The 22,283-nt window shown below is 38.1% G+C and overlaps 1 protein-coding gene across 1 annotated transcript in view; it reads right to left on the minus strand.

Moving 5' to 3' along the window:
* Positions 1-22,283, minus strand: part of LOC150077334 (protein kinase C and casein kinase substrate in neurons protein 1-like) — a 233,530-nt gene that overhangs the window by 106,352 nt on the left and 104,895 nt on the right. The window contains exon 4 of the mRNA XM_090386779.1: positions 283-420. Coding sequence (XP_090242905.1) covers positions 283-420 — 138 coding nt within the window. The remainder of the gene's footprint in view (positions 1-282; positions 421-22,283) is intronic.

Raw genomic sequence — 22,283 nt, forward strand, 5'->3', positions numbered from 1 at the left:
CTCTGCTAGAGAAGCGTTATTTATTTGAAGTAATGCAATAGTAGCTATCTCGTTGTTAAGGCAACCACATTATGAGATACAATTAAAACAATGCCCTCTACGTTACATACGTAGTTCAAGTTTATGGGTTAACTATGGTGTGTTTACACTGATACTATATAGTTAATTATCAAAACCCATAAGGATTATGCCCTGTGCATTTCATTTTCAAAATACATAAGTTATACAAGCTTTTCTCTTTTCAGATAAACTAATTTAAGATTGAATTATATACACACATACTTGATCTGGAGAAAGAGAAGTGTCACTTAAAGCAATCTTCTCTTGATTCACTGCAGATTTTTCACTCTTGCAGGCTAAATGGTAATCATTTTTTGATTTGTTCACCTTTGCTAATAGCTTTGTCCAGGGTTTTTGTGCCTATAATAAAGATAACAATAATAAAATTTTAATAAAATTTTTCACTGTCAGTAATAGAAGTCAACAGTTGTATTCAAATGAATAGAACAAAGCGTTATATACAGTCGATACGGTAAATAAAAAAGTCATTTTGTTGAAACAGAACTTAAAGTTTTAGGTATATATTTATATAGCAACAGTGCCCGAGAATCCCACTGATTACATAAAACTCACTTCTGACAAAGAATCAGCCTCTAACATTTATTGTAACAAATATTTATCTAGAGCAAGAAATTCAGAGGTGTTTGTACATTAGTAAACAATTCCCTGGTAAACTCCCGATACGAATTTTCTCTATCTACAATTATACAAATATACCACAGCGATAAGTACAGTAATCCATAATCCCTTAATGACATTTGAGTGCGGAAATACATGCTGATGTACTGTCAGTCAAACCATACAATTCTGGTAATCGCCCTTGTAATGCTGAGTGTAGGCATTGATTATTCAACCAAAAGTGCTAAAATTTAATTACAGTAATTCACACCCTCTTACATTTAAATAATATAAGTAATTATTATATTATTTAAGAAAAAAATATAGTTAGGGAAGGGCTTTATATGTTGTTTTCCATTAAGATTATTAGTATAATTAATACCACCCATATACCATGTGAAAATAATAATATAGTTTATTAAGTTAATCACCTAAACCACTATACATTTAAGATAACGTTACAGGCATCTTACCCATCATCAGACCATGATGTTGGGGGCAGAAAATAGTCCAGATATTCCCTCCAGACCCCCCCCCCCCCCACACACCAACCCTGATGTCAGAGTATGAGAGCAAAGGTCACCCTAGGCTTCCACTAAACAAAAACCACTGGATCCAGGGTAGAAAAACTTGGCATCATTCCATTGGCTAATGGTCTTTAATCCCTTACCTATAAATTAACTGTTGGCAGTACCCCTTGCCTGTATGCACATCAGGTTTCTGGGAGCACCAACAAGAGGAGTCTGTCAGCAGGTAAGAATGTAATCTTTATGTATTTGGTTTCACTTAATTTAATGTCTGTTTTCTATTGTAATGGTAATTCAAACAATACTTTAGACTTATAATTCACAATTAATTAACTTATATGTAATAGTAATTGTAATATTCTACGATGAGTGGTACGAAAGTAATGCCTTCTATTTTTTTCCTCAGAAAATTTTATTCCTACAACTATGCCGTTTACATCAATTAATCCTCAATCATTAATAAACACACTGTTTTTCTTCCACAAAGTTTCCATCATTTTCTATGCATTTCCACCATCTCTGAGTCAGACCCTGTATTCCAATCCTGTAGAAGTCCTTACTCTTGCTCTGGAGCAACACTGTGCTTGAACTGGTCATCGTCAGCAAAATGGATTCCGCAGAGTGCATTCTTCAGTGGGCCGAAGAGGTGATAGTCGAAAGGTGCAAGATCTGGGGTATGAGAGGGATGAGGAAGAACAGTGCACCCCAGTTTTGCAATGGCTGCCATAGCCTTACGGAAGACAGAGCAGGCACAGACAACAGCCAGATACTTTCAGACTATATAGCCACCTCACCCTTTCAAGTCTAAACCAACCAAATAACCTCCCAACTTTTAGCAGTACCATGTGGGAGAGTGAAATTGATATTACTCTTGCCACCAATTCAATAGCTTATAAAATCACAGATTGGTGTGTGTCCAGCCAGCCTGGACCACATCAGATCACAGAGCCATTTCCTTCAAACTAAACAGGCAATTACAAACAACCCAACACTTCCTGTTGTATATCAAAAGGTATAACCTTAAAAAGGCAAACTGGCAGATTTTTGCAGAACATACAGAAGCTGAGCTGCAAAAACAGGAAAATGAGTGGTCTAGATCAGGCAACTGTAGCCCAGAAGAGCAAACACTGACTATATCAAACATTTTAACAAAAACAGCAACCCTGTCTATCCCACGGAAAAAACCGAGGAAGCAGACAGTTCCCTGGTGGTGTCCCGAACTGACTATACTCAGAAGTAGGGTACACCAGGCAAGGAGACATTTTCAAAGAGCCACAACATCTTGGCCACAAAATGAGGTGGATGCACTGAGAGATTCTTATAGAACTCTCAGGAATCAGTATACAGCCCTCATAACAGACAAGAAAAAGGAATGCTGGAAGCACTTGGTGGAAACTACTGAAAACAATAACCCTTGGGGAGTTGTCTACAGAATAGTGACCAACAAGCTGCCAAGAGGGAGATGTCTTAGAAACTACTTAGAAACCTCAAACCAGATGGAACCCCAACCCTGTGTTGGGTGGATTCTGTAAATAACATCCTAGACAGTATCATTCAGACTGAAACTGGGAATCATTCCCCCACCCAGGTAGACATTATAAAAGAATACACTGAATATGACAATGCCAATACTGAACCTCTGTTTACTATACAAGACTTAGAAATAGCACTATCTAAAACCAAAAACAATAAATGCACAGGTTTTGACCTCTTAGAGGTTGTGATTATCAAAAAATTAGCGGAAACAGATAAATTCTCAAAAAATCTGAAAAACTTCCTACCGAATCCAAATCATATAGACCAATAGCCCTACTCCCTGTACTAGGGAAAACATATGAAAGACTAATATATAGCAGATTAGCTCAATATTACACAGAAGCAGGTTTACATTCCAACAATCAGTACGGTTTTAAGCAGGGCAATTCTACAGAGGATGCCATGCACCACCTACTGACAACAGTTAAAAAAACACAGAGGAGAAATATATGCTGGCAATCTCCATTGACTTTGCTGGGGCATTTGACTCACTGGTGGCTTAGTGTCCTTAGGAAACTCCGCCAGGTAAATGCCCCACAAAACCTCTATAAGGTAATAAACAGCTGTTGTTGTTGTTGTTATTTGGTTTTTAGGAGCATTGGCAACTAAGGCCATATTGCTCCGGGAATATGCGGTGGTCATTCCCTGACCTTTCCGCATCCTCTGTATTTGGTGGTGACGGGCTCGAACCCCGGTCTAATCAAGAAGCGTGTGCTACGCACTGCTGCTCCTTCCCACCTGGCTACGGAGGCGCCAATAAACAGCTACCTTACAGAGAGAAGTGTCACAGTATGCACAAATTTCCAGGAATTGACACGCCCTATGAATAAAGGCTGCCCGCAGGGTTCAATCCCTGGCCCTTTCTTCTGGAACATTGTTCTGGACGAATTTCTGGCCTTGGATCTGGGCCCCGTGGAAAGCCTGGCCTTTGCAGATGATATGATTTTCCTTGTAAAAGGTAACACGCAAGTGGTTGTAGAGCAAAGACCAAATGTTGCCCTCTTGCAGCTGCAGAAGTGGCACAAATGCACATGCTCAAAATATCGCCTGAAAAAACCAAACAAATACTTCTAAACGGCAATTTGGACATAAGAAGACATCCACAAATCAAAATTAACATAGCCACTATAAAAATGGTAACAGAACTAAAATATCTTGGAGTGGTCTTTGATTCAAAATTAACTTTTTACCCCCATTTGATCTACTTTTTACCTCCATTTTGATCTACTTGCCAGGATCAGTTCAGCAGCCTGGGGACTCTGGCAATCATATACCACCTATGGAGCCGGTACGTGGTTCACCCACTTAGACATAGTAAGAAATAGGAATAAATTAGAATCAATACAAAGGACAATACAACTCACTATTACCAGAGCATGTCGCACAGTAAGCACACCTGCACTACAGTTGCTGGCTGGAGCTCTCCCACTTTACCTGGAAGTAGCCAAAAGAGGCTTATATTATAGATTTAAAAAGGGCATATCCACAGAATTTCTGGGGATAGCCCTTGATATAACCAACACCTTCAATGCTGAAAGAAAAAGAATAGCCACAAAGCTCCATGAGCTATGGCAAACAAAGTGGGAGCAGGAAACCAGAGGTCTAGTTACCAAACGGTTTCTGCCATTGGTGTCAATGGTTAGCCCAAAGCCACCTAAGTGGTATGCCCCTGGACTTTTTATGACATTTATATTGACAGGTCATGGCTCCCTAAAGGCGAAACTAACCTTCTTTAGGGCCGATTGATGACTTCCTACTCCCCAAACTGCACCTGTGGGGAAAGTGAAGACTGGGCACACATTCTATATGAATGTATAATATATGACATCCTTAGAACAGAGCTAATAGCACAGATTGGCCCTCTTCCCAGGGGAGAAGAACATCTGTTCATCATAGAAGAGGAAAATTATAAAGTCTTTACATCTTTCACACAGATAGTATTCGAAATGCACAGAACAATCCAAAGAATGGCAATTCAGCCCCCAGCAATTAAACAATAATCAATAGTTAAAATTGCCCAAGGTTCCCACCATGCCCAGACAATGACTTAAAAACTGTCAGGATAGCAGTATTCTGCACCCTGACAGAAACCTGACATGACAAAACTCCCCAGGACTACCCTGCCATGTGTAGAAACCTGGGGCCCCACACCAAATAAGTAACCATGTAGGGGAGGGAGATGTACAAGCAGCCAGGGAAACAGATTAGCTGAAAAATATCAGTAAGCTAGTAGCAAAGGGATGCAATGTAGAATGAAAGAAGAATGAAAGATAGAATGAATACGCTGGGCACTGAGTGAACTAGGAATTAAAAGGGAATAAATGGCAGTTTTGGTGAAAGAAAGAGTGACCTGCAGTGAGGGGAAAGAGAGAGTGAATGGGAATGAGTGGAAGAGCAAATGTAATTGGCCGAAAGAATACAAAGTTAAAAATAACTTACATTACTGTACTAACAAACATTTACTAACCACATAAACATTATCACTGCATTCTCCCCTAGCCTGAAAAAAAAAAAAAAAAAACCTTGCGACTAGGCCTGCACCACAAATGAAGAATAACAGTAAGTTGAGGTGCCCAGGGAGTGCAGTGCAGAAAGTAAGAGTCGAATAAATGAGATGAGAGCTATAAACTACACATCATTGCATCACCCTCCTGGTGTGTGAGAAAAAGAATGAATGAGCTGAGTGAAAAAAAAATTTATATATATATATATATAAAACTTGGGAGGAAAAAGTAAAAAAAAAAAAAAAAAAAAAAAGAATGCAAGTAGAGTGAGAATGCAGATTATGAATGAAGTAAATGTGTCTCTCCCACCCCTTTGCCTGGTGGGTTCCCCACTGCCAGCTTACATATCCCACCCCTGGAGCGGGATGGGCAGTTTGACCTTCATACCAGATTCGACACTGTGATCTGAACTGGGTATTCTAACCCGGTTCCCTTTAAAACCCCCATCGCCAGGCAGGGGAGGGAGGAGACAGGGCTCTGTCTCCTCTCCACCCTGCCTACCCCCCAATACTTTGCCTGGTTGGCTCGTCTCCATTGACCTCTTTGGGGATGCCTACTCTATCGTCCCTATTCTTCTATCTGTTTCCCCCCAGTCTTCAGTCCCCCCTTACTAAACCGACTGAGTACACCCCTTAAAAATGGCGCCAAATTCTAATCAATGTCTAAATTCTACCAGTTTCATGTAAATTTCCAAGACAACTAACAGTATTATCTTTCATCTATCGTATAGCCTCACACGTCTAAATTTAATAACATCAAAATTTTGCCTGACCTATTAGGCCTTTAACACATCTCTTTAGCATTCAACCCCAACCAGCGATTTCCTAATGGAAATCCCATTAAGCATTAATGTCAAACGCGTAAATTTTTTTTTTAGGTCCTAGCCACTGAAATCTCAGGAAACTAGGTGGCAGGACCTGCCAGAGCAATTTGTGGTGGTACTGGGTATCCAGTATCACAACAACGTTGCCCATGCCTCGCCCTCCACGTGGCAAGGTATGGCTGACCTATTAGGCCTTCAACACATCTCTTTAGTGTTCAACCCCAACCAAACATCAGGCCCCACTAGGGGGTGTGGTGGCCAATAAACTGAACAAACAATGGGCACAACATATCACAATGCAGAGACATGCCCCACACACTTTCAAGTCTCTGGCTTGAGAGTGTACTGTCCTCGATACAGCAAAACACATGCAGAGATGGAAGAAATCTCAGGTGCCGTCTGATATGAACATTCCAGTAACTGTACTCACATCTACAGTATTGTCACCATAAACATTTTAGAGATGCGTATGGATTTCGATAAGCATCACTTCTTCCTTGGTAAGAAATTCGATCACCATCTTTGCTTGATACGTATATCTGTAACATATTTGATAGTGAAACAGGACCAGGGTATGTCTGCCAGGGGCAAAGGATGATGATGATGATGTAGAACAGATATCTTTTAAGGGCACAAAAGGTGATATTGTTGTACACGTTGGCACTAATGACATTAAGAGTAGGAGAACGGCATTACTTAACAAGTACAGATCAAGGTTGAAAAAAAAGCCGCAAGTTACGGTTGAATTTGAAAGTGTCTGTAATTCTGCCCAGACATGACAGTAGGGAGTATATGATGAGAGCCTTGTTGATCAATTCGGCCCTCGAGAGATTGTGCAAGGCTCAAGGAGTAGAATTTTTCTCAGCATGGTCTGTGTTTGTTAATAGGAGAGATTGCTTCTACAGGGATGGGATACACTTAAATAGAAAGGGTGCAAGAATATTTGCTGATGCTATCGAGGCAGTGTTAGGTGGGTCGGAAAACTGATAGCTTGGGGGGGTACACGGACTAATAGATTAACAGTAGCCGCTGGCAGAGGTGAAAGCCATTCTTGTACCGCTTTTCTATTGGAATGAGCAGCAGCCTGGAAAACAAGATGCAGGGTATTTCAGAGACTGCTGGGAGTCATTGCGGTACAAGTAAACACATGGGTTGTGTTAGGATAGCTAAGAATAGGAACAAGTGCATGTATACTTGTGAACACCATCGCTAGGAGTTTCGTAAATAAATTTGATGAATTTGAGGTGTTGGTCAAAACATCAAAGGCAGATATTGTTGAGATATCAGAGATGTGGTGTCACAGATATAAGGAACGTAGAAATGGAATTTGGGAAGTACAATGGGTACAGGAAGGGAGCAGGGGTCATGCTAATTGGTTAAGAAACACAAAATCCAAGGAAGTGCAGCCAGTTGACATTGTGGCGTCGAGTCAGTTTGGTGTGACATAAGCACTGGGAGATCAAAATTGAGAGTAGGAGTATATTACAGGCCTAATGACTCTGATGATTATAATAAAAAACTGTACAGGGAAATAGAGTGGGCCAGTAAATCAGAGAGTCTTATAATGGAGGATTTTAGTTTCCCAGATATTGACTAGAACATCAGCATGTTCAGGAGGCAACTAGAGGGAGTAATACTCTTGATCTGATTATTAGTGGTGATTCTTCATGCATTAAGAATATGCAGATAAAGGAACCACCAGGTGGCAGTGATCACAGTGTGCTTAAGTGGGATTTACTCAAAGAGGTGACTACCATCGGGGGTAAAGGGAAGGGATTTTGCTTTCGTAAAGGTGACTACAGAGGTCTGAGACGGTATTTAAATTCTATACGGTGGGACCAACTGATGATGTTACCAACAGCAAATACAAAATGGGAAGCATTCAAAGAATTAATCTTGGAAGCTACTAGGCTTTACATACCAACTAAGAAATATTGTTCAAGGTTTCGGCCTAAATGGATGTCAGATGAACTAATGAGACGTGGCAGAGAAGAAAAATGCATGGGATACATATAAACTAATGGGTGACATGGAAGCCTATGATAGATATAAGCTGGTCTGTAACCAAGCCACAATGGGATTAGGCAGGCAAAGGCAGATTATGAGAAATCTTTGGCAAAGGATGCAAAGAAAAATAGCAAAGAGTTCTTTACATGTGTAAACTCTAGAAGGAAAGGAATGAATCAGATTGGTCCACTGGATATTGATGGTTCAGCTGCTGATGATCCTGCTCAGGTGGCTAACAAAATAAATGAGTATTTTGCATCTACATTCAGACATGAGGAGTTATTCAGGGAGGAGAATGCCAGAGGTGAATTAAACTCTGGGAGTAAGCTAGATGATTTTGTAATAACTGAGAGGAAAGTGGAGGAGAAATTGTTGCAGATAAACATAAAAAAGGCACCCGGGATGGATGGGATCTACCATTTAAAGGAGACAAGGAAGTAAGCAAACCCTTAGCCACAATTATGAGAGCTTCCTTGGACTCAGGGACTGGAGATGTGCAAATATGACCCCAATTCACAACAGAGGATCAAAGGGCAACACAAGTAATTATAGTCCTGTTAGGTTAAAGAAGCACTGCAGGATCATCTAGACAAGACTTCAGTTATATCTCAGATTCAGCATGGTTTTGTTAAGAGGAAGTCTTGTCTGACAAATTTGATTGGATACTATGATGTGGTCACAAAGGAACTGGATTCAGAGAATACCTTTGATATCATATATTTGGATCTTAGAAAGGCTTTTCATACTGTTGCACATGGAAGACTGCTGAATAAATTGGAGCAGTGCAGCACTGGAGGCAAATTGCTGCTATGGATAAAGGGATGGTTGAGTGGGAGAATACAGAGTTGTAATCAATGGACACTGCTCATCGTGGATTAATGTTATTAGTGGAGTCCCTCAGGGTTCAGTGTTGGGTCCATTGTTGTTTTCGGTATTTATAAATGATACTGTTGATGGTATATCAGGCTTAATGTTCAAGTTTGCAGATGATACGAAGGTTGGCAGGATTGTTAAGGACTCTAATGACAGTACACTGCTGCAACAGGATCTAGAAAAGTTGAGCAGATGGGCTGAGAGGTGGCAAATGAAGTTTAACATTGACAAATGTAAAGTATTACATAAGGGAAACCATAACTCCAGAGTAACGTATCAACTCTGTGTTACTACACTGACAGTGGTAGAGAATGAAAAGGATCTGGGGGTAATTGTGCAGGCAGATATGAAGTTGTCTGATCAGTGCAGACGGTCTGCAAGAGTAGCTCATGGTGTCTTGTCAATGATATACAGGAATTTTTATAGCAGGGAGAAGGAGGTTATTATCCCCTTGTATAAGGCAATGGTCAGGCCACACCTTGAGACTGTATACAGGTCTGGAGGCCTCATTTCAAGAAGGATATAGAGCTGTTGGAACAAGTACAGAGAAGGGCAACAAGATTAGTGAATGGTACAATGGTTACTCTTAAGAAGAAAGGCTTAAGTTTTGCAGATTACAGTGCTACATGCTCAATGCTGATGGGATTCTTCCTCTTGCTCAGAATAATCACCTGAGAGGACAAATTCAAATTGAAGAAAGACAGTTGTAGGATGCGGAAGTTTGCCTTTAGCCAGCGGGTAGTTGATTGGCGGAACAGACTTTCATCTTTTGTTGTGGAAGTTGATAGCTTAAATAAATTTAAGGCTGAGCTGGACAGGTATTTGGAACAAAGGGAGGGGTGAAATGGGAGCGTTTTTTTTTTTTTTTTTTGGCTGATGCTGCATAAGCTTGCTTTTTTTGCATCGTATGCCTCTACTAATGCTAATATCCAACATTTTTAACTATCTGTGTGCTGCACTCTCAAGACCGGTCATAGCGCCACTCAGTATGGTGAAATTAGAGACCTCATATTCTAGTGAGCACTCAGTGACATGCACAATGATCTATGGTGCCATATTTGAAAGCAAAAAATTAGGAGACATTACTTTCATACCGGACCTAATAATATATGAACAACTTGTGAATACACGAAAAAATGGATGGGATCCTTCGATAAATTAAAATTTGGAATGGGCGCTTTTAAAAAAACACCAGTTTGAGAGTACATACAAAATATTAAAAATTTTAAATTAAAAAATAATACAAAAATTGGTTAAAATTAAAAAATATTATTCATATGAAACTTCAGATCATCAGACATTGTTTAGTCAGTTTTCTTTGCCAAAACATTAATTTTAGTAGAACTGAAAGTGAGGAATCATTGATTGCTTGCTTCCACCACACAAAGGCAGATGTTGGAAAATGAAAAATTGTGGCTTTTTGTCTATCATTCTGCAATGGAAGTGTTGAAGGAATTTCAGAAATAAATGTGCAGTGGTGATCAAAACTATCTTGATGTTCGGATAATCAACTTCATTATATAAATTTTACATAAATTTAATGTCAATATTTTTATAAGGTGATCAAACTGCAATTTAGATTGGAAGAAGTTAAATAAGTTATCAAATCAAACTTTTGTCTTCTTAATTAATTTTATCACAGCATTGCTTAATTATTCCTCAAATATATTAATGTAATTATTTTTATGATATATTAAATTATACTTTCTCTTTTATACTCAACCATCCCTTTATCCATAGTGCTGCTATGGATAAAGGGATGGTTGAGTGGCAGAAGACAGAGAGTGGTAATCAATGGACACTGCTCAACGTGGACTAATGTTATTAGTGGAGTTCCTCAGGGTTCAGTGTTGGGTCCATTGTTGTTTTCTGTATTTATAAATGATATAGATGATGGTATATCAAGCTTAATGTCCAAGTTTGCAGACGATACAAAGGTTGGCAGGGTTGTAAAGGACACTATTGATGCTATGCTGCTGCAACAGGATCTGGAAAGGTTGAGCAGATGGGCTGAGAGGTGGCAAATGAAGTTTAACATTGACAAATGTAAAGTACTACATATGTGAAGCAGTAACCCCAGATCAACGTATCAACTCTGTGGTACTACGCTGACAGTGGTAGAGAATGAAAAGGACCTGGGGGTAATTGTGCAGGCAGATATGAAGTTCTCTGAGCAGTGCAGACGAGCTGCAAGAGTAGCTCATGGTGTCTTGTCAATGATATACAGGAATTTTTCTAGCAGGGATAGGGATGTGATTATTCCCATGTATAAGGCATTGGTCAGGCCACACCTTGAGTACTGTATACAGTACTGGAGGCCTCATTTCAAGAAGGATGTAGAGTTGCTGGAACGAGTACAGAGAAGGGCAACAAGATTAGTGAATGGAACAAAGGGTTGCTCTTACGAAGAAAGGCTTAAGTTTTGCAAATTGCAGTGTCTGGAGACTAGGCATCGGCGAAGTGATCTGATAGAGGTGTATAAGGCTTTGAATGGCTTGAGCATGCTCAATGCCGATGGGATTCTTCCTCTTGCTCAGAATAATCACCTGAGAGGGCATAAATTCAAATTGAGGAAGGATGGATGTCGGATAGATGTGCGGAAATTTGCCTTTAGCCAGCTGGCAGTTGGTTTGTGGAATAGACTTCCATCACTTATTGTTGAAGTTGATAGCCTAAACAAATTTAAGGCTCAGCTGGACAGGTATTTTGAACGAACGGAGGGGTGAAATGGGAGTAGTGGTTGTGCTTTTTTTTTTTCTTTTTTTTTTTTTTGCCTGATGCTGAATAAGCTTGCTTTCTTGCATCATATGCCTGTACTAATGCTAATGCTAATTATACATAAGTAATAAACATTTCTTTTTCATTTTTAGAGCACATATCACCTAAATATGGCAAAGTTCTTACTGTCACAAGTTTTTATTAAATTGTCCTGGTTTTTTATTTTGTGTATTATCCTGGTTTTTTATTTTGTAAATTATCCTGTTTGTTTTTTTTTTTTTGTAAATTGCCCTGGATTTTAGGCTTTAAAACTCATTTTTGCTTTGGTTGTGGCCGTGTAGGTATAATTTAGTATCAGAATAGTTAAATGATTCATAGGAACCATGACTTGACATATTCCCAACCAAAATATGCTTGTGCTTTCCTATTATGTTTAACACCAATAAGTACTGTATATTCTAGTGTATGCGGCAGCCTTCAAAGCAATAAAATATGAAATTTTAAAGTCAACACTTTTGCTAAGTATAAAATACCAAACTTGAATTAAAGACTTGTGCTTAAGTTTTGAAAGACATGAATTAATACCAATATATTTGCAATTTATTACTTATGTATTTTTACACAAATATACATTTTTGCTCACCTTTTAAACTCCAAGAATCTGTTAATTTTTTTTTTTTCTTCAGATTAAAAAAAAAGAGTCCAGAATTTGATCTGAAATTGACAATCTCAAAAGTTTACCTTTCAAGTTCTGAAAAGTTAACTTTCGAGATTATGGATTTCTTGTGCTTCTGTAGTGAGTGAGGCATTGTTTATGTAGATATGAACAGTGTAGTACTAAACAGTCAATTAGGACTCAATTACACAAAACATGATTCTGCATTTTTTTGCTTAGTGGATGTTTCATTACTCCTGAAGAAATTGTGAACTTTTCTGCAAATAGTTGACAAAGTGAGGTCATCTTATCTTGATGACTCTTACTGCTTGTTATACTTACCCCAATGTACAAAGGGCATTACTGCTCCTTTTGGCTTTAAACCAAAAAAAAAAAAAAGTGTTCTGGAAATGCCAGTTTATTAGCAATTGAATTGATGCTATCCTTCAGCATTTTTGTTGAATTTTTGAATGTATGGTATTTTGCCTAACATTTCTCTTCTCGGACAGTTTCACATTTATTTCTGAGAAATATAGACTTTTCCAATTATGATGCTGACAGTGAATCTGACATGTCCTCATTAAAAATGATGCATTCTGTCTGAAGGTTAAAAAGAAAAGCATTGATCGTTGGGGTGAGATCAATTTTAGATGATGTATATAAAACAAAATTAATAGGAAAGTAGAAATCTAATCTTTATTGTGCCATATTTTCCTTCAATATAAATATATAGATCCAAATTATTTAATGTTAAATGCTATTAACACTACTGAACTTTTTTTTTGTATGTCAGAGTAATGCATAAAGAAAGTCGAGGGTTTAGTGTTAAACAATGTTAACTACAAAATTGCATTTTTGTTTTGAGACAACTTTAATTTTACTTTATACAAATAACAATATTTGTAGAAGAATAAGAGACATTTACTTCAAATTGATTATATAGAATTCCTCCCTATGATACTCTCCAGAAATTAAAATGAATAAAAATTCTGGAGAGTATCATACGGATGGTACGTATCATATCGAGGTAAATTTCTCTTATTCTTTTACGTAGAACGTATTGAGATCATAGCTCTTTTATATACTAACAAATAACAATGCATATCATGTCACACAGCTGTATCTCTCTCTAGTACTTTACAAGTTAGCTTGGGCTATAAGCACATTTCTAGTAAACCAAGAAAATGTCAAATGACTTTTTCTTAGTTAATTACAGAAACGTTTACTACAAAATGACTTTGTAGTTAACATTTGACACTAAACTCTCGCAGTGTAAACTAGGTTTTATTTGTTGTTTAGAAAATAGGGGTTTTGTTTCGTTGTCAACTAGAGTGAAACAGAGTATAGAGAAATTTTGGGATAGACTTTCTAAAAGTCAGTTTCTACATTTTGTTAAACATTATTTATTTAATTATAAAATATTAAAGAAATATAACAAGGTTGCTGCCAGTGTATAGAATCTTAGAAATAGAATCTTAGCTATTAATACATTTACTGCCGGCTACGAGTTAATTCATATTTGCCGATCTGGCCCAGGAAGCCACACACAAGTTAACTAGGACTGGTATGACTTGCCTTTCAGGCACAGCTACAAGTATATTCGTAGCAAATACATGCAACTGATGGATAATGGGCTTCTGGGATAAGAATGAAAAATCAACCACAGGGTCAGAAAACAGAATTTATTCACAAAAAAAAATATTTTATTCACACAAAGAGCTAGCTTCTCTTGGCACACTGGACAATAATAGAGTGTTCTGCGGAGTTCGTTATTTCTTGTACATACTCGTTATGGTTTAGTCAGGCGTGGTTTTTTCAGTTGGTGGTATAGCCAACTGAAATTTTAAATAATGAATTTAATGTTGAGATCTAATCTTCTTTGGAACATTTAGAATTTTTTCTCCAATCAAAGATTCAATGTAACTTTTCCGTCAAGTTACGGGTTCCACCATAAAATGTCCGAAAATTCAGAGAAACCCGTAACTTGACGGAAAAGGATGTATGCATTACACATATATATTTCTATAATATGTAATGCAATATTTTTTGGCCATCTGATGGTTTTTCTTAGCACTGAATAATACAAGAGCATTTGATCCGATCAATCTATGAACCTTAACCATACAATTTGTCAAAAAGCTCTTCAAATTGAAAGTCACTCATATTAGCATAGAGATCAAGCTCTTCTTTGCTCAGTGGATTTACAGTGGATTTACACACAGCACTTACTCATATATACAGCGAATTCTGCAAGTTACAACACGTCTGATTTAATCGAGTTAACTCAGTTGGCTGCCGCGAAGAATTTTCTACTACATACGCCAACTATGAGATAATTCATGAGGCTTTTTTTTACAACAATAAGCTTTTTTTATGAGTTTTGGTCATGAATATATATTATAATTTGGGTTTAGAATAATTTCATATGCCTAACTCAAATTGACGTTGGAGACCAGTTTACCCAAATAAGCTTTGGCAGTCATGTTAAACAAACATAGGAATGTTTGCACAATAATGAATCAACGGTATATTACATTATGAAGTTCTTGGGGATGTGAAAATCATTTTCTTGTACTGAATTAAAAAAATTTTAAATTAAAAATTCAGGTGACCGAAAATTTTTAGCAATTTTCATCATAATGAATAATGCTAAAAATAATTTATAAAGTTATTTCGAAATAATTTTATAAATAACTTTAGAAATTTTAATAATTTAACGTGATTTGTTCAAATAAGTCTGATGCACTTTTACAGTACAGATAACCTCGTATAACACAGTAGTTAGGTTCCCATAAAATCTAGTGCAAAACCGTGTTATAAAGGACTAAGAACCAGTAAAAAAGGGGGGGGGGATTACGTTCCAAAAGCTAACAAAAATACATCATTTTAAAACTATCAGAAACTTAATTAATTTTTTATTAAAAATAGTAATAACTGAACAAACGTCTTACATATATCGGATAATGTACATTCATTTAATTTTCTGCCTCTTCACAGCTGCTAAGAACAATCAAACAAGAATGTTTTCTCTCTGTTGCAGAATATCTTCACCATCTCAAATTCTTCTGCAGCATCTAGCTTTCGTGTATCTTCTGCTCTCTTTAAAAAAATCAGTAATCTGGGTTTGTTTGCTTTTGTTTGATAGATCTTTGTAAATTGCATGGTAGAGAGCTAAGCATTTTTGAAGCTCCCTTTTGAAATTTGTGTTCCTCTCAGTCAAAAGATCTGCATTCAGAAAATAAGATTCTAATTGTTCGGCTAAGTTAATGCTTTCCCATATGCTTTTTAATGTAAAATTTGGAACTTCAGAATTTTAATCTGCACTATCATCCTCTAAATTGATTTGGTTTACCTCCAATGCCATTTCCACCAAATCTGCTTCGGCAGCTTCTTTTCTACCAGTAATTCTTGAACATCTTCATTAGTCATATCATCAAACCTTTCCCCTCCTACCAAAGCAATACAGTAATACCCCGAAGTTACGCGATAGGTGGGTCCGACGAAAATCGCGTAAGTCGAATTCGCGTAAGTCGGGGTACAACTTTGCATATAAATACATATAAATTTTGCTTAATTGGGACCAAGGACTAACAAAAACACTAGTTTAGAAGAAAAATATTAATAAAATTGCAGTTCTTTATACATATTAATACAAAATATGTATTAAAAAAGCAAATGACTTACGTAAAAAAGTTATTTCGATGTCGATGGCTTCATAAAATCTAACAAATTCGTCTGACGACACAGCGCCTTCTTTTTTTCACGCAGAATTTCGTCGTAGCAAGCTAATAATTTTTTTATTCCTTGCTTTGTAGCTATAACGCGTTCTTCGTTGGAGTCTATGTTTTCTAAAATTTTTAAGCCCTTTAAAATTGAGCCCTTTTCAGTTTTCAACCTGTCAAGTTTGCAATTGTCATGTGCTTTTTGCCGTTGCTTCATTTAGGCCTGTAGCACGTGCAATATCACATTGTCTTTCATTTCACTCAAAGCGTTTCACAATTTCATATTTTTTCTCTATCGACAGAGGCGGACTGGCCATAAGCCTTACCGGGGAAACCCCGGTGGGCCAGTGTGATTTTGGCCATAAACCATAGTATGAGGCCACTATAAATTTTCCCGGGTAAGAATTTTTGATCCAGTCCGCCTCTGTTTATCGATAATTGCTTTTCTTTTTCTCTCTGAATCTGCAGTGTCTTCACCAGGACGCTTCCTTTTCACACCTTTTAATTAAGTATTTTACTCATTTTTAGGGAATAAAGCACAATTACAAAACGAGGAGGCACGCTTGATACACATAAACAAAGCTGCGCGCATGTAGCAACTGAATAAACAACACCATAAAGGCAGAGATACACTATTAACACCTCACATTTCTAGGGGTTACTACCATAAAACAATAAAAATCCAGTTGCGTTTCTGCTAGTGAAATCTGTTATAAACTGGTAGTAAACTCGATCTAATTGCATTTGCGATTATACCGATAGCTGGAATTGTGTTGGTTTTTACGTTATTATGGTGAAATGTGTTTCCCCTAAACTGATATAAAAAACATAAAAGCAGCAAAGTTGAATTTTGTTCATCTTTCGCTCTCATTCTCCGCCGTCGCACCGTATATCGATAACATATGAAAAACGACCTTGAAGATAGTGGGCGGCAGCGTTGCCAAACGAAAAAAAATCAAGAACCGCGTAACTCCGAGTTCGCGTAAGTCGGGGTAGCGTAAGTCGGGGTATTACTGTATCTACCATTGCACAGATTCCATTTTCTGCCGGTTCGACCATATTTCCTGAATGAACTGACTCTAGCCATACATTTTTCCAACACGGTTTTATTTATTTGAGCGATAAAGTTATGATTCCAACACAGTCCACAATTGAGAAATGTTCCATGCCTCTATCACTTCAATAGATTTGGAATCAATTTTTTCCAAAATCCATTATAAATTTTCTGATGTAATGAGTTTTAACGGTAGATATAATGCCTTGATGTAATTGCTGAATTAAAGAAATTGTATTAGGTGGTAGGAACAGTATTTCAACATTTTTCGATGACAAATATTTTGGTTGTTGTTGCTGTTATTGGGATTAATGACACAAGGGCTACTGAGGCCAAATTATGTCTGTTCACAGTTTATTTACAGGCAACATATCGTTAGAGATGTTAAATTATATGCTCCTGTACAGGCCAACATGTTTTAAATACATGAAAAGTTCTTGTATATTGGCTTCATTTCCTAATATATGAGATAAATTAGATGAGATGTTCAACATTAAGAGTGACCGGAAAGTGTTTGATCGAATGGTTGAATTTAAGGGACATTGAACCAGAAAACGATGAACCGTAAGTTGCATCTGACAGGATGAACACTGAGGTGGGTTTTCTCCCGGTAGCAGGAAGAGATGGGTATGGTGAGTGAGTGTGTCCAATTCGGAGCCTTGCCAATACCACTTCTTCTCGTCTGTTTTGTCGGAAGCTACAAAGCCACAGCCTTGGATCTTCTTTTATCTGATAAAGTTTATTGTTGATTTTCCTTTCCAGATCTGTGACCATTTATCATAGCACGCTTTACGTATGACAGACTTATAGTCAGTGTAAGGAACCTGAGGATGTTGTGAGCTTTGAGGATATTCAGCCGGAAAATCAGCACTTTCATTTCCAGGAATGTCAGAATGGCCAGGGATCCAGAAGAAACTGATTGACTGATTGGATACACTGCAGCGGAATAGCTGGGAATGAATCTGTTTCAAGATAGGATGAGAATAGGAGAACTTCTTTATGGCAGAGACAGAACTGAGGGAGTCGGTGTAAATTATGGCAGGTGAGATGGAAAGCTCAATAATCTTACTAAGCGCTAACTTAATGGCATATAATTCAGCTGTGAAGACACTGCAAGCTAGCGGCAGTGTGGCTGAAATCGTACATGAAAGAAAAACTGCAGCAGCACCTACCATTTTGTCAGTTTTGGAACCATGTGTAAAAATTTTATAGGCATGGTTGTTCATAGTAGAATGAACTGAGTGTAAATGTCTGATATTGCAGAGTGGTATAATATTTTCCCCCTACTGGAGAAAGTGCACATCGTGAGTGAAAGACACATAAGTCCAAGGTGGAACAGGTGCAGTTGTGTCCTGAAAAATTTCATTTAAATGGATATTCCAACTCTGAACAAGCTCTTTAATCCTGAGTGAAGCAGGTCTATTTTCATTTTTTGGCTTCCTCTCATAGAACGATTCCCACCAAGTATTATAGAGATACTCCCAACTGGGGTGCGATGGTAGACTCTGGATCTTAGCAGCATAGTGGAGCAGTTATGTTTTTCTATGCAGGTGTAATGGGGGATCATGTGCTTCAATATAAAGACTTTGGGTCGGAAAAATCTTGAAAGCTCCTAGGGCTGTCCCCAGAGTACTGTGTTGTATGACATTCAGATGTTCTAATGTGCTTACCCTAGCAGAGTCATATACTGAAGAACCGTAATCCCAGCATGAAGGGATTAGGGACTTGTACAGGTGTAGTAAGGTATACCGATCAGCTCCCCGTGACATGGACAAGACTGATCAAAGTATATTCATATGCTTTAGACAAGTAGTTCTTAAATGAATGATGTGAGCTTGGAAGTTTAGCTTGCTGTCCAATATCAGTCCAAGAAATCTAATGGTATTAACAAGTGGGATTGGAGTTTTGTTTATTTCTAGTTCAGGGTCAGGATGGAGAGCCCATAACTTGCAGAAGTGAGTGGTAGTGCATTTATTTTCTGACAGTCGATAACCATTCTGTGAAGTCCAGGATTCTATTTTGATTATGGCTAGTTAGTGGTGCCACTCAATGGTGTTCATACTTTTGGACTGACAGGAAATGGTAAGATCGTCTGCATACATGTAAGTTTCAACAGTTTTTGGGATGTTGTGTGCCATATTGCTAACTTGAATTGTAAATAGTGTTAGACTAAGTATCGAACCCTGTGGTACGCCTTCCTCTTGAATGTGAGATGTTGAGAGTGTGTTTTTATATTGGACCTGAAAATACGGAAGTTGCAAGAAATTTTGAATTATTTCAGGCAACTGTCCCCTTAGATCTAGATGGTAAAGATCCATTATAATACCATGACGTCAAGTAGTGTCGAATGCTTTTACAAGATCTAAGTTGACCATGACTAGATGTTGTCTCATGACAAAGGCATTGCAAATATGAGATTCAGCTTTGATAAGCACGTCTAGCTTTGATCTGTTCTTCCGAAATCCATACTGATTGTCTGGAAGGAGATTCTGTGACTCCAGGATGTAAGTGAGTCTTGTATGAATCATCCTTTCGAAAATTTTCCCTACCCTTTTTTTTTTTTTAGGAGCATTAGCAACTAGGGCCATATTGCTCTGGGGATATGCGGTGGTCATTCCCTGACCTTCCCGCATCCTCCGTATTTGGTGGTCACAGGCTCGAACCCTGTCTAATCAAGAAGTGTGTGCTACGAACTGCTGCTCCTGCCCACCTGGCTACGGGGCGCCTAAATTTTGAACCAGGGTAGGATCTTTGCCTGGTTTTGGTATGGTGATAATGAACGAATGGCGCCAGGAAGAAGGATAGACATTTTCAGAGAAGATCCGATTGTAGAAAATCAACAGGGTACACAAATATTCTTCATGTAAATGCTTTAGCATAATGTAATGAATACCATTTGGCTCTGAAGCACTGTTGTGAGATCTATTTAATGATTCTTTCAGTTCTATTAATGTAAAGGGTTGGTTGTATGGAAAGGAGTGGCGTGTTGAGATGTTAATTTTATACCGTTCTGCACAATCTTTAATGTTCTGGAAGGAGGATGCAGAGGAAGCAGAAGCAGAGATGGTGACAAAAGATTCTGCTAAAGCATTGGCCACTTCTTCGGGCGTAGACATGTCTTTTCCTTTCCAGTGAAGTATAGGAGAGGGCAGCCGAACAAATTTGCCATTTAGCATCCTTCTCCAGATGATCCGTGTGTCAGTGTCTTTTGTGATGGTTGATGCAAAAGCAATCCATGAATCGTGTTTTGCTTTCCTTCTAATTTGTCTTGTTTTTGCTTTAAGCCTTTTATAAGCAATTAAGTCAGTGGTAGTAGGACACTTCCAAAAATCATTCCATGCACGGTTTTTATCTTGTTTGGCAATAGAGCACTCTGCATTCTACCAGTGATTTCGGTGAGCATGAAATGTCTTGGATTTTGGAACGAAAGCATTTGCCGCAGTCAGAATCTGATTGGTGATGTAAGTAGTTACATCATCAATATGTTTCTGATGGACAAATTCTATCTATGAGCATTTGGGCAGAGTAGCCATCCCAGTTCACCTTACTAAACTTCCAATTGGATCGTTGGTTAGGATTTTGAGTTAGTGCTGTTTGTATTGAGCAAATAATTGGAAAGTGGTCACTGTTAAAGGGATCGGATAATACTGACCATGTCAGGATTGGAAAGATGGATGGAGGGCAAATTGACAAGTCAACTGCAGAAGTAGATCCTGTAGGTAGGTGAAGGTAAGTAGGAGATCCAATGTTTAGTAAATTAAGATCACTATTATTCATAAATTCTTCAATTAATTTGCCTCTTCTTTGTCCATTGTAGCAGACCTCCACACAATGGATGGTGTCCATTAAAGTCACTGAAAAGACAAATTGGAGTTGGGAGTTGTGTAATGAGACTGTCAAGTTCTGAATGGGGAAGAGGTAGAGATGGTGGAATATAAACAGTAACAAGAGTAACTGATGTATCAACTGCAATATGAGTAGCCACAGCTTCTAGATTTGTTATTAACAGGATCGGCTTGGATGGCACGTTAGAATTAACCAGAATGGCTACTCCTCCACGTGCAGGAGACTGAGTTTCTATCTCGTCTATACATCATATAATTGGAGAATTTTGGCGAAACTGGGCATGACAGGAATGTTTCCTGTAGACATACAACTGGGGTTGAATTGAGTTAGTAAATCTCTTAAGTCATCAGAATGGCTGCTTAGTCCTCTGCAATTCCACTGTATGATGTTATGCATTATTTAGGTTTATTTGAGGACGATTCATCTGGCTGTTTTTTGGATGCGGGACATTTTTTCTGTTTTTTTTTTTTTTTTGGGAATGTGGGGCAACCAGTATCCATAGTGTCATTGGCATGCAATTCTAGGATGGGTTCCTCATAATCCGGGTGTACATCCACTTCCATACTGTTTGTACCAACTGGTTTGGCTTTCTTATAATCTTTAGTAGTTTTCATTCTTTCAGTGTCCTGCGAGACTGTTAGAGTATCAGTTGGGATACTAATTGGGGTGTTTGTGGCTTAACTCGTTTTAGGTGTAGGAGTATCTTTTCTGGAGGCTGATAAGATTTCTTTAACCCAATTTGCCAGTGTTCGGTGGTATTGACACATCTGTTTGAGCTGCAGTTGAAATATAGCTTCAGGTGCGAGACGCATAAGAACGACTGGGCATGGTCGACATAATTTGTCTGCGTGCTTCAGGATATGTTACTTTATGTTCTATTTTGTATATCTGCATTTTCTTTCCAGTTTTCTACATATCGCATGATTTAGAAAACGCAGGATGACTTCCTTTGCAGTTGGGACACACGGGGATTGAGGCTGAGCAATCTGCTTGTATATGGTCCCTAGAGCCACATATAGGACAGATGGCATCACCTCTGCATGCCTGCTAAGAATGGCCATATTTCTGGCATTTAAAACAACAAAGAGGATTTGGGATGAACGACCGCATCCGGCAGTTTAAATAGCCAGCTTTTACAGTGGATGGCAAATCAGGAGTGCTGAAGGTTAAAATGATGGATCGAGTTGGTACGAGATTTCCATCTTTTTTAATCATTATGCGCTTCGCACTGATTACTAAGTTCGTGGACTAATTCCTCCTCAGATACTGAAAGCAGGTCCCACTCTGTAATGATGCCTTTTGATGAATTTAAAGTATTGTGGGGAGTAACAGATACTGGC

The sequence above is a fragment of the Mastigoproctus giganteus genome, chromosome 12 (assembly GCF_048544385.1).
Source record: "Mastigoproctus giganteus isolate SK-2022 chromosome 12, ASM4854438v1, whole genome shotgun sequence".
Taxonomy (NCBI): domain Eukaryota; kingdom Metazoa; phylum Arthropoda; class Arachnida; order Uropygi; family Thelyphonidae; genus Mastigoproctus; species Mastigoproctus giganteus.